The sequence below is a fragment of the Apteryx rowi genome, unplaced genomic scaffold (genome assembly GCF_003343035.1).
Source record: "Apteryx rowi isolate R43461 unplaced genomic scaffold, aptRow1 scaffold_50, whole genome shotgun sequence".
NCBI lineage: Eukaryota > Metazoa > Chordata > Aves > Apterygiformes > Apterygidae > Apteryx > Apteryx rowi.
Genome location: NW_020450761.1, coordinates 1,780,159 through 1,792,972, shown reverse-complemented (window position 1 = coordinate 1,792,972; position 12,814 = coordinate 1,780,159). Strand labels below are relative to the sequence as shown.

Below are 12,814 nucleotides of genomic sequence, written 5' to 3'. Positions count from 1 at the left end.
ATATTATTATTTCCTTGCAAGAGTGTTACATTTCTATTGTTCAGCTAAAGGCTATTCAAACAATCTCAAAAGTCGGGAGAATTTTTCAAAAGCTTGGAATTCTCTTTCACTATTGACACAACTGCAAAGCCTGACATTTTTTAGATGCCAGAAAAGTCAAATGCAAAGGTCTAGGAAAAGATGGAACATTATTCCAAAATTAAACTAATTCAGCTTTAACCTGTACCTTCTGATAATACTGATGCACTTCACAAACCCACTTCTAGCAGTAGATTTAACTGCTTAAAAAGACTTGATATATCAGATCAAAGAAAAGACCACAGAGTACTTTGGGAGGTGCACACCTGCAAGACAGCTTGGAGAGGATGGGTGTAAAAAGCACTTTCCTACAAGTCTTCTGAAGCCTGGCAGACCACAGGCAGTTCATTCATTACAAAGCTGAATGCTTCAGTCTAGTTAAACAGATTGAAAAGTCTCCAGTTATAGAAAACCAAAAAAAAAAAAAAAAAAAAAGCCCTACACACGCGCACGCACGCACACAGAGTATTGCTTGAAAGTTGAGAAGTATCTTAAAAAAAATCTGCCCTTAACAGAAGAGAATCTTTATGGAAATTAACACTAAGTTTCTAAACAGTTGTAGGTCCTATTAAGATGAAAATCAAATAGTAAACTGAAATTGAGCAAACTGGAGTAAAGGCAGAGGCAATAAATATTTCATGTAGTTGTAAGGAAGTTAGATCACATTTTGAAAAACATTACAGTTCTTTTAGCCAGTAAGTAGATTCTAAACATCCTCTTAAGCTTCTGCTTCAGTACAGAAATCAGTGAATATTGCCCACTGACCGTTGGAGCGTTAACAAAAAAAAACCCAGTCACACACACCAACTCTAAACACTAGAAAAATCTTCACATTATGAAAATTTCAACCAGGGTAATTCACTGGGGTCAAAATTTATCACTTAGTTGTACTGGATCCCAACCCATAGATGTAACTAAGTCCCTAGAAATTAACTGTAGTGAAGTAGCATAAAAACAGATAGATATGCAGCACCTCCAGTCAATGAAATGTGTTAGTTTTATTTCTAAATTTTCAAGCTGGAAGCATTTATTTTCCAGCAACTGGTTGGCGTCTCTCTCTGTGCTTTAGGTTTAGGATACCACTTCATTTGGCAGTTACAACTAATTTTCCAGATGCTATCACCAGAAATAAAAATCAAATTCTGCCTATACAGTTATAACAAGGTTTTCAAAAGAGACCAAAAACGAACAAACATTCTCTCAATGGCTATTGCAACTAATGGCTGATCCTTATAGGACACACGAATCTGGTTTAGGATTTGCAGTCACAATAATCAATGGCTTATATGCTTAATGAATTTCGTGACCCTTGGCTAAGCTGCGTATGCTTTCCTAATTTCAGTGTATTTAATAATTTAAACTTCAGAAGAAAACATTTGCTTGGTTTAATAGAGATGAGAATATTTTAATCTGCCTTTGATAAGTGACATTTTATTTCTTTGACAGAAGATCAGTCCTAATTATCAAGCCATTAATTTTTGTGTTTTAATAAAGACATGTATTAGAAAGCATCTGCAGTCATTGGACCAAAGGGGCCAGAGGGATAGAATCAATACTCTTATAAACCAGCATTATCACTTAAATAAAAAAATTAAGACAAAGCACATCTGTATTCAAATATAGAAGACATTCAGTTTTCACAACAGGACACAGAATGCATGAAAGGTATTAGTAAAAGTATGAGTAAGAGTTTATCAATAAAGTTTGTAATATCAGAGCATCATACATTTAAGTTTTAATTTAACTATTGAAGCTTCAACAGCTCTTTTCTCCATTTTTACACTATAACAACTTTTTTATTTGAACTAGACAAAATATTTGTAGTACTTATTTCTTTTATGGATTATGAACATCATGGGCAAGAAAATTGAAATTAACTGTTAAGTCACAGAACGGCTTCTTTAAAAACATTAAAAGTCAGGAAGTGACAAAGATACCTCTACCCTCCTCCCCCCAAAAAAAACAAACACCTCAGCTGAAGAATTGTATTCAACACCAGAAAGACTTCACTACTTTTAAAACTGCAATAAGAAATACAACTCTGAAGAGTACTAGACTACTAAACTAGTCCTTACTAGTCTCCATACAAATTGAAAATATTTCCCCCCCCATAAAGACTACTCAAGAATACCTCGTTTATTGTGCTTTCAATGGCAGTATGAGAAAGTATCTGTGCAAGAGCATCAGTTTTCAGCTCTTTATTTCTCATTTAAAGTCTATGCTTTGTGGCATTTTCATGACTGATTGTGTAGAAATGATTCTGCAGAAACGATTCTGCTTCAAAATTGATTATAAATTTCTAGTGATTAACAGAAAAAAGTGCAAGGAAACACATATCTCAAATTTCTCAAATTTCTAAAGTTTCACTGAATTCCAAACACTGAAGTCATAGAAACTGCACTTCTCAAGCAAGCACCCCTTTGAAAATGCAACAATTTAGAAAAAAGCAGTCTCGCTCTCACGTAACTGTCAACTTTGATTTTAAAAGACATCAAGATAAACACAGAAAAAATAAGGAATTTGCAGAATTAAAATTATCTTTTTGTAGAATTGCCAGAAAAACAGTAAAGAACATACAGTCAACACCAAGTCCAACACCAAGATAGTGGCCTTACCCCAGGTATAAAGGTAAAGATGTTGTATTTTTGATTTTTTATGGCATTTTTGGGATATTTTTCTTCACACTTTTCAGGACACCCAAGCCACACTGTGCGAGCCTTCAGCTCTTTCTTTCTTCGGCAAATGTTTATGAGCCAATCAGAGCAACTGAAAAGAAAAATAATTGTTTACTTAAAAGCAAAACTTTACTGAACATGATTATTTTCAATACTGAAAGCTTAAAGGCAAGTATCTAAGAAGAATAGGCTTCAAAGTTTTTGCTGCATTTGTATTAGCAAGCACGATGTTGACTGTTGCAATATTTAGTGCAAATATACAATACTCCTAACCCACTCATACATATATATATTTTATTTATATACACACATATTTATGCACATTCTTTACAGAAAATCCTAGTAAAATAATGACAACAAGCCTCAAAACACCTTACCCTGACACAGGTCAAAAATTCTAGCTAATACTAATCTGCATGAGCAGTAACTAACTTCTCCCACTGTCAGGTAATTAACACATGCATCATACCCTACTGTCTTTGGCTTAATTCTCAAATGATTTATTACTGATACTCAAATTAAGCTAAYGGTTTAAAGAGGAAATAAAGTGTTCTGTTAGATGAAGTTATAAAAATTGCTACAATTTTGAACAGACTACAACTCTCACATGATTTGTAAAACTTAGTTTCCTCCATAAGACTGTCTGTAGCAGATGTTACAGGGAAATATACCTAATGCCACGTTGTTAAGGGTTCCCCCCCCCCCCAAAAAAAAAGATGCAATGTACAAACAGACCACACAATGTTTGGCAAGGATGAACTTCAGCTCGCATAAGAACGGAAGATGCAAGTATCCTTGCCTAACCAGCTTACTGATCTGCTGAAGACGGTTTAAACTATGAGCAATGAGATGGACAGAAATTGCTCACAGACACCTTTAACTACTGCAATTTGGACAAAGACATAAAAGTTATGGGATGAAATTACACTATAGGAGGAAACAAAAGCCTTGGAAATTGAATAAATCTACTGAAGTTCAGTAGACTATTTACTCATGATAGTACACCAAGAAACAAACATGGGTATGATTCAAATCATGTAGCATAATCAACCTAAGACTTGGTGAGTCAATCCACAGGAACAGATTATTAATATAGATGAATACAGGTGGTTTGAAAAGAACTGGTAGCGCGGACAGAAAAGGAAGTGCATTTGCTATATGATGTATATACTTGTTCCTCAATCCTATATGTTAGGGAAGTAAGTCTCTGAATTTTTAATACTGGAGGGAGGGGCCTTAATCATACTGGGAGTCTATTCTAGACCCGTGAACCATGGTGACTGAGCAGACAGGCTTTTTGTGAAAATCTACCACAGTCAAAGTGGAGAACTAGACGGTAACAGTGGATTTCAACTACTAAGGGAAAGGAAAAAGTGAAACATTTTTGAATGAGGTTTTTGAATACACTGGTACTGTTTTTGATGCAAAAGAAAAAAAAACATTGGAAAGCTCTCCTAAATTGTATGCAAACAGAAAGGAAGTCGCTGGGAACAGAGGAGGAGAAAATTACAATCCAGTCACCTCAACTTTGTTTCCTGAAAGAATTCTTCATAGTCGGCCTATTTGTACACACTTGTACACACCTGAAAGAAAGAGTCAGAGCCAACACTTGTACCTCAAGAGCAACCTGTAAAACGAAACCAATTTTTTTTTGACAGGAACGAAAGGCATTACTGCTAGGGAGTAGATGTCCTGTATTTACTTCAATAAAGCTTAAATATCACAAGACAGTCCTCACAGGGAGAGTAAGGAAGCATGCTCTTGAAATGGACACAGTTGGAAAAAGCCATATTTGCAGAGTAGCTTGTTATAAAACCAAGAAAATTTCAGTGTTCTGCAAAGCTTTATCTAGAATTATTTAATATTTTCCATTATTTACTAGGTAACGGACTACAGAATATATTTATTGCATTTTTCAAACAACAAAGCTAGAAGAGAAAGGAGTACATGCAAAGAAGAAATTAGAATTCAAAGTTGTCTTGGCAGATTAGAAAAAGTTGCCCCGAAGAAACAGGATGCAGTTGAACAGGTAAAAGACCAAGGTAGTACATTTACACAGAAACAACCAACTGTGCGGATACAGAACTGGAAATAAGTTATTAATCGGCAGTTCATAAGGGATGCAGCTAGGTGCAAAAAAGCCAAGCATCTAGGCAGCGCGTACAGGAATACTACAGGTAAGCATCATGAAAGTATTTCTTTTCCTCAGCTCAGTGCCAGCAAGATCTCAGCTGGCTTACTATACCACAGTTCAACAGACAGACCTATTGGAGAAAAAAATCCCAGGAGAACAACAAAACAATCACAGGTCTAGAAACTAAGGCACACATGCCTCGTGGATACATTGAAAGAACAGGAGTTGTTCAGGGAAGGTTGAGAGAAGACCTAATATGACTTCAAGTATGCAAAAAAGCAGCAAAGGACAGTTACTCTCTAGGTCCACAATGATTAAATAATGAAGGACTGTAGCAAATAACTAAATAGGGACAGACATTAGGTAAATCCTTCTAATGACAAGGGCAGTGAAGTCTGTAGCCTACATTATCACAGGTCTATTCACAAACTAATTTTGTCATAGAACAAATGAAGTTCAGAGTTGCAGGCTCTTCTTAAAAAGCAATCCGAGAGCCATGCAAAAGTTAATAAATAAATAAATAAATAAAAATCACTRGATCAAGCAACATTTACATTGCTCTGGAAGTGGCTCTATACAATACTCACAAATTTACACTTAAAATGCTTTAATTCTAAATACTGGATTCTTAAGATTTCCTCCCTGAAGCTTTCACCACAGGACAGACATCAGTTTGTCTTGACTGTATGTGAAAATGCATTTTGACTTGTAGAGCTGAGGTTTTGTTATGAATACAGGCCCATTCAGAAACTTCTCCTTGATTTTAAACAGTGACACAGAATCATTCTACTTTAAAAATCAAAACAGCATTAGTTGAACATTCAAAATGTGGCCATGTTACTTATGACTTATGTACAACAGTTTAGAAAAAAATCATACAAATATCTTGATCATGACACAAATCTGTCTTTAAAGCAATATGAATAGCACTGGTTTGTGTGTCACAATACCACAACCAGTTTAATGATGGTGAACCTATCCTGCTGCTGCTGAAAGGGGTATCCCATCCTCCTGCCATAAGAAAGGTGTGTATTCTTGCCCCTTCCCCTTGTGCTGACACAAGTATTTGTGTGCCTGCACAAGTAAAYCAGACCAGCAAATTGATCGAGCTGGAAAATGGCCCAGAATAACAAGGGGTCTGTTTGTAGTCAGATCCAAACTCCAATCTGGTTTATCATGCAACTGCAAAAATAACTGCAAAAGCACAGGATATGTGCTTGCAGCAGGAGGTGGAACCATTCCATTCAGTGGCAGCTTAGATTTACACTTGATCAAGCTGCTCATGGAATTAAAGCCTTAAACAGATTAGTTTCCTGGGCAGGGGGAACACACTATACAAATGGAAGGAACAGCTTAATTGCGTAGTAAAAAGTGACAACACAGTTCTACTTTGTATGATAAAATGTAGCAAAAAAAATTCAGGGAACATAATTATTCCTGAGAAAGTGGACAAGAACGACACTTAAGCCTGTAGGCAGAAGTTTCCTGACAACCTCCAAAATCTTGCATTGCTTAAATCAATTTTTTAATTCAAACTGTAAAAAGACCAAAAACATTGGACTAAGCACAATCTCTTTTGCAGAATAATTTCCTCAGACACTGAGGACTTTTCTACTGCTAACATTAAACATTTGACTTAATTTGATAATTGACTGAATTAAACATTCAGGCTACTGAATTACCACCTCCCTTGCAAGGGAATTTCCCTTCTTGAAACTAGTTTTTCCCCTTACAGATTGACAGAGTAGCTGAAACAGATGCCACAATGACCATCAGTTTAGCAAATGCCAAGAAGTACAGACATGGGAATGATATCTGACTGGGAAATAACTGTGATACCTTTGATAAAAAGGATTGACTGACAGATATGACAACACTTTAAGCTCTCAAATGTAAGAAAAAAATCGCAGATGACAGAAGTAATTATGGGTTATACCCAAATCAATTTTGTAATGGTTCAGATTAGTTTTACTGTCTTAAAGTCAAAATCAGTTAGTGCCCATCATTTACAACTTCAGCAGGAATTGCTGTTATATCACAAGAAGAATAAGAGATGGACATGCTGGCCTCACAAAACCCAGAAAGTTTACATTAATTCAGATTTCTAAGAATGGTGAAGTCTGATATTTTTGAAACTTTGAGACTATTAAAATCCAATATGTACTTAATCTGTTCGCACATTAACATCCCACAGTACTGAAAATATTTTTGTGCAAGGATGTTGATCCTTTCATAGGCTTTTCAGACCCTCTAAATCTGCCTGTGAAAAAGAGCAGGAGAGAAATCAGAATTGCATTCTCTGGACTTCAAAAAAAAAATCTAAAAAATTTAATGTAAGATGTGTCATGATCAAGGCATTCTTAAAATTTTCCTGAAATCCTTACTGTAAGACTACACCTTACACTATGGATTCATCAGTTAGAAAAAATTATTTAAAAATCCCATTATTGTTTATGTAGTTAAACATCTATTTCAAAAGCCTTTGCCTAGAAGATTCAACACATGCACAGAAACCTTTTAAACTAGCTGTAAGTTATGTTGCCTATATCAGTGTAATACACTGTAAATATGAAGAAATGAACTAATAGGTAATGGAACTTTAAAGTAGATCTATTATGTTTTTACAAATCTGCTTCCTAAAAGCTTTTTTTTTTTGTTTGAAGGAACAACCATATTCTTCATATTAGTAACTGATGCTATATTAAAAAAAAAAAATGCTGCAATTGTTAAATAAGGATCCTTAACTTTTCCCACAAACAGAGCATATCTCTCCAAGTCAAAAGCTAAAGTAAAAGTCTCAACTGACTCCACAGCTCTAATAAGGGTTTTTTTCCCCTTTTCTTTTCATTACTTTATCCTACAAGCTTAACTGTCAGAATCTTTCACAAAAGAGCATTTTCATCAGAAAGGAAAGATAATATAAAAGCTCTATATTGTCTGCAAGGGTCAGCCATTCCTTATTAGGTTTTAAGTAGCAGAAACTAGTTCTGCAAAGAAAACATACTGTAATTATTGTACTCAACAGGTAGCTTCAGTAATCAGGCCAAAAGCAACACAGTAGTCATGTCATTCTTAAAAGATCAGCATTTTCCCATGCTTCTGCATAACAAATGCATTGCAGATTAATTGAAAGCGTACAGGCCATCTTAAAGCCCAAATTAATCCGAGCATTTGATATCCCCTTCACTTCATATGGAAATGCCATTCAATGGCACCATTTTCATAGGGACAAAGTGTTTTTTGATAACAAGTGGAATGTAAATCTCATGAGAAAGAAATCAATCCAGCCCAAAGAACTCCAGAGTATTGATCTATGTGCATTATAATTTCACAAGCTTGAAGAGAATTTGTAAGTTAAAGGGGAAATGATTACAGCCACAAAACAGCTGCTATATCACAAAGTTTTCTTTTAACAGTGCTATGAAAGCAAGAAATAAGCAGTTTCTGGCAGTTAAAAGTTATATTGATTGAATTAAATCTTCAGTTTGTTCAAAAATCAATGACATTTGATTTAATTATGATTTTTTTTCCTGCAAATGCAAAAAAACACTGTTTAAAAGATTGCAGATTTACTAATAAAGTCCACACTACTCTGGTCAACAACAGCCTACTTTCTAGGCAGAAGTTGCATAAAGGATTTCACTGTACAAAACCAATTTTAACATACATTTAACTTCCATACTTGTTCTTGCCAGAAGGGTGTAATTTTGAACTGAACAAGAACAGTTTATGATAATTTAGCAAAAATACAGTAACAAATACAACAGAATATAAAATTCTAAGGCTCCAAAATAAGAGAGGAAAAACCTCCTCTCATGTTGAGAAAAAATGAGCTTAGTTCTAACAATGTAGGACCGAAAAAAAATTAATAGGTTTGAAGCTTTTCTTTTGATTTTTGTTTCCCTGTAACAAAGTGATTTTGGACTCCAGCACAAGACCTTCAATGAGAACCCAAAAGAAATTAGGGGCCCCTTGAGCTTAGCATTATAGAAATTCATAGTCTCTTACTGCGCTCATCTTTGTCACAGCTCTGACAAACTTACAGTTCAATTTAAGGCACAAAAGGAAATTCTGGATGTGGAAGTTGAAATTCTAACCTCACCAGATTTCAGACATGAAATACTAATTTATCTAGAAGCAAGGTAAAATACTAATTCCTGTTTAATTAAACAAATTTCAGACTACAATGATGTATCTAGTCTCCTGTTATGCTTTAAAGAATGCAGCTTGCCTTCTGGAAATAAGTAAACTTCAGTTCTTTGTGGAGTGGGTGTAAACAGATAATCTACCATCAGTAAACATGAAAATCATGTTTTCCTCACATGTTGCTGTCCATTTCAAATGTGAAGACATTACGACCCAATTCTCCACCAAACTGATATCCTACACTGGAAAAAATAATGTAACTCATTCCACTACACAGTATAACTGCATATCTGGCAATACAGTAGCCTCCAGGTAACCTGTATGGTATTCTGCATGATCCTAGGCAACTTCATGAATGACAAGAAGTAGGCACTTCAAACTCTAGCATTCAGTGCACCCCAATAACCATTCACAAAAGTTTTATTATAATACAAGAAACCACCACAAAGAAGAACTATTAACACTCAATGCACATCCTTGACTACCAGCTAATTCTCCCCAGCTCAGCTAACTAGATTTCTTCCCCTATCCAGCCTGTTAATGTCCTAGTGAAACTTCAGGTTTCTGCTAGGGTCTGGTCTCGGCCTCTTTTTAAATAGTTTTTGTTTTTTATTTCATGAAAAATGAGAATTATTTGCTACCATGCTCTATTATAGAAGCATTTTAATCACCTTAGTATTTTCTATGTATAAATACACAAGACTGAACAGAGTTAATCTCCTAGAATCCAGTTGAGAAAACTAGTGAGGCAGAAATCACACTACTCTGCTTCTTCCTTAGTGAGGGCTTTTCTTTTACACATCTACATTAGCAATAAAGCTATACAAGAAGATAGAAAAATAACTCAGCCATAATGCACCATCTTTGCTCTTTTCATTCTCAAAAATAAAAACACAAGTATGACTCAACTATTTCAATTGACCTTTTTTTTTTAAAGCTTGAAAGTTTCAAGGCTTGACTTCCACTTAAAGCTCAGAAGCATCCATCAAGGCTAAAAAGCAGTCAAGAACAGGGAATTCTGCAGTCCTCAGCACCAAGGACAATTTTTTTATGAACTTTTCTCTTACAGTTGTTAATGAATTCCAAATTAAACACTTCTTGTAATTACCTGGCCCTGTCTAAACACTGTAGGTTTTTCAGTGCCTCAGTCAGGGCAACTACAAGGTGCCTTCTCTACTAGTCTGTTTTCATGAAAATTACAGGAATGTAACTGAAATGCCCATCCTTCAGTCAAGGTTTGTTTAAATCACTAGAAAAATTAATGGGTGCATAAAGACTGAGAATGAGCATCGTGAGCCGCATTTCCTTCAAAAAAACAAATGTTAAAATGAATGATATAATTACAGATTGCTATACTCAGCATGTTTCAAAATAGTTACCTTAAAATCAGGTCTCATGATTGAAGTCCTGTAAAACATTATATGCACAAAGACTGCTCATACAGAGGTTAGAGCTACACAGAATCTGTGTCTGTTTTTCACAGTAACTTAGACTCAAAGATCTGAACTTACCTAAAATTAGTGTGTTTGAAAGGTATCCAAATTTTAAGACTTTTCCCCAAAAATTTAATGAAAAATCTTAACATACTTAAGTGTTTAAAAAAAATACAATGATAGTTCTGCAACAGAAACACTGCTTCCAAAGTCATTTATATATGCAAACTCTGCTCCCATTAACTGTTTCCCTACATCCTTCCTGTTACTTTCCAACCACTTATTCCATATAATACCTAAAATTAATAACCTGTGGATTTTTGTTAAGTCACTGTAGGAAAAAAGACATCAACACAGATTATATTTTTCTGGAAAGAGTAAAGCAGTATAAACAAATTATTTCGAAAGTAAAGGTGCACAAATAGAAATTTCGATTTCTCAGGTAGAATACTTGTTTCATACCTCTTGGAATTTAGCAAGTGTCATGAAAACCACCTGTGAAGACTTGCACCTAAACCAATTCTGAAATAATTTGCCAAAAAAGCACTCATTCACTCAATGTTCACAGGAAATACGCCACTCATTTCACTTGACTGATTCTTAAGTTTTATCATTCAAGATAAAAACCATGAGTATTATTTGAATTCAATAACCCTGATAGCAATTTCTATATTTAGAAATTCATTAGCAATTCATTAGAGGTTTACTAGTTCTAAAGCAACTCCAAACACGAGAGTTTAGCACAAGAGGTTTATAAATGGGAACCAAGTCACAAGAGCTAATTCTAGCTGTAATTCACTCTAAGGCCATCACTTACATGTATTTTTTAACCTTTAAAGTTGAAGTATTAACTACTCATTAGTTAATGAATTTGCTTTTTCTTTTCAGCAGCACCAATCAAATCTATGTGTTGTTAACTATCAACACATTAACACCATCAAAATCAAGTGAAGCTTTAACCCCTTCCTCCTGATTTGGTTTTAAGTGAAGTGAGGACCAGACCTGTACACTGCCAATTATGGGCCTCAGAATAGTACAAGTTTAGTATATGATCTCTCTAAAAAGCCTCTTTCTTCTTTTAAGTCAGCATAGCAGCCAGGAGGAGTTTACAGCAGCAGCTTCTTGGATTTTTTTTTTTTTTTTGGGGGGGAGGGGGGTTAAGTTTAACTGCTGGTATTGGGTTAGTTTGGAAAAATGCAAGCAAAGTAGTCAAAAGGCACATGACAAGCAAATTATTGTGTTCCTGTACTCTGTACATTCCACACAACATACAAAATTAACATTTACTTAATTTGTTGAACAGTATAATAAAAAGTGCTGGTATGCAACAAACCTAGTGCAAAGGAATTTCCAGCCACCACAGATGAACCATTCTAAGCCTCTCTTTCTCTGAGAAATTCTGGCTCTTGGTAGAGTGTGGTAATCACTCTCATCATTTTCAAAGCCTTCTTCTGACATCATTAATGGCATTTCATCCAAATGAGAGGACTCATCTTCTACTTGGTACCTGGCAAAATGAAAAAAAACACTGAATAACCTATATATAATTATTTTATTACTGTGAATCTCTTGAAGTTAAAAAAAAAAAAGTTATTTTTGCCATACGGAATTTTATCAGAGACATTTTCATCTAACCACCTCATGTATTCATGCTATCACACCAACAAGAAATTTGGATTTGAGTTAAGGAACAGGTAATGCAGCACAGTGGTCTGCAATCACCTTCGTATAAGTCATTCTAGAGAAAATTCTCATTTGGTTTAAAAGCAATTTGTACACAGAGAGCTGCAACTTCATCCTTTTCAAAGGATGCTTTGTAAGACTGTTAACCAATTTTTTTATTTGGCAGAGTTTATAGCAGATGTAAATTACTGAGTTTTCATGAAAGTGTAAACCTTTTATTTTGATTGCGCTCATTCAACTTGCTTTCCTGATGTACCTATGTCTATTCCTGTCTCCATAGACCTCTTTGAGCCACAATTGTTACACGTTTCATCAAAATCTTTGTTTTAATTACTAAAAAGTTAGTTACTTTTATAACTCTATACAGAAATATTCAGTGAGTCAAAACAAATTTGCCTGCAGAATCTGTGAAAATACCACTAAGCTAAAAGTGGTGTTTTCTTCTCCAGGAACCATTCTCCACTTCAAATTTTACAGCCATGAAACACTTGCACCCAGAAACACCTGAACATTTGATAGGGGAATTCCAAGTGTAAACTGGATTATTTCTTCAGTTTCAATCATCTTTTCAATGGCATAAAAATAGGAAGAAATTGTGCTATTATTCAGGTTTGCTTTTACAGCTTTTATTTATTAAAAGAACTAATAAGTATACTAATTGGAAA

The 12,814-nt window shown here is 34.8% G+C and overlaps 1 protein-coding gene across 2 annotated transcripts in view; it reads right to left on the bottom strand.

Moving 5' to 3' along the window:
• The window catches only part of ATP9B (ATPase phospholipid transporting 9B (putative)), a 180,387-nt gene that overhangs the window by 153,570 nt on the left and 14,003 nt on the right, over window positions 1–12,814 (bottom strand). For both annotated transcript variants that reach the window (XR_003255779.1, XM_026079780.1), the window contains exons 2-3: window positions 11,800–11,973; window positions 2,694–2,844 (exon numbers count right to left, since the gene is read on the bottom strand). Coding sequence is in view for 1 of the 2 variants with exons in the window: in XM_026079780.1 (XP_025935565.1) it covers window positions 2,694–2,844; window positions 11,800–11,973 (325 nt within the window). In the remaining variant the exon portion in view is untranslated. The remainder of the gene's footprint in view (window positions 1–2,693; window positions 2,845–11,799; window positions 11,974–12,814) is intronic.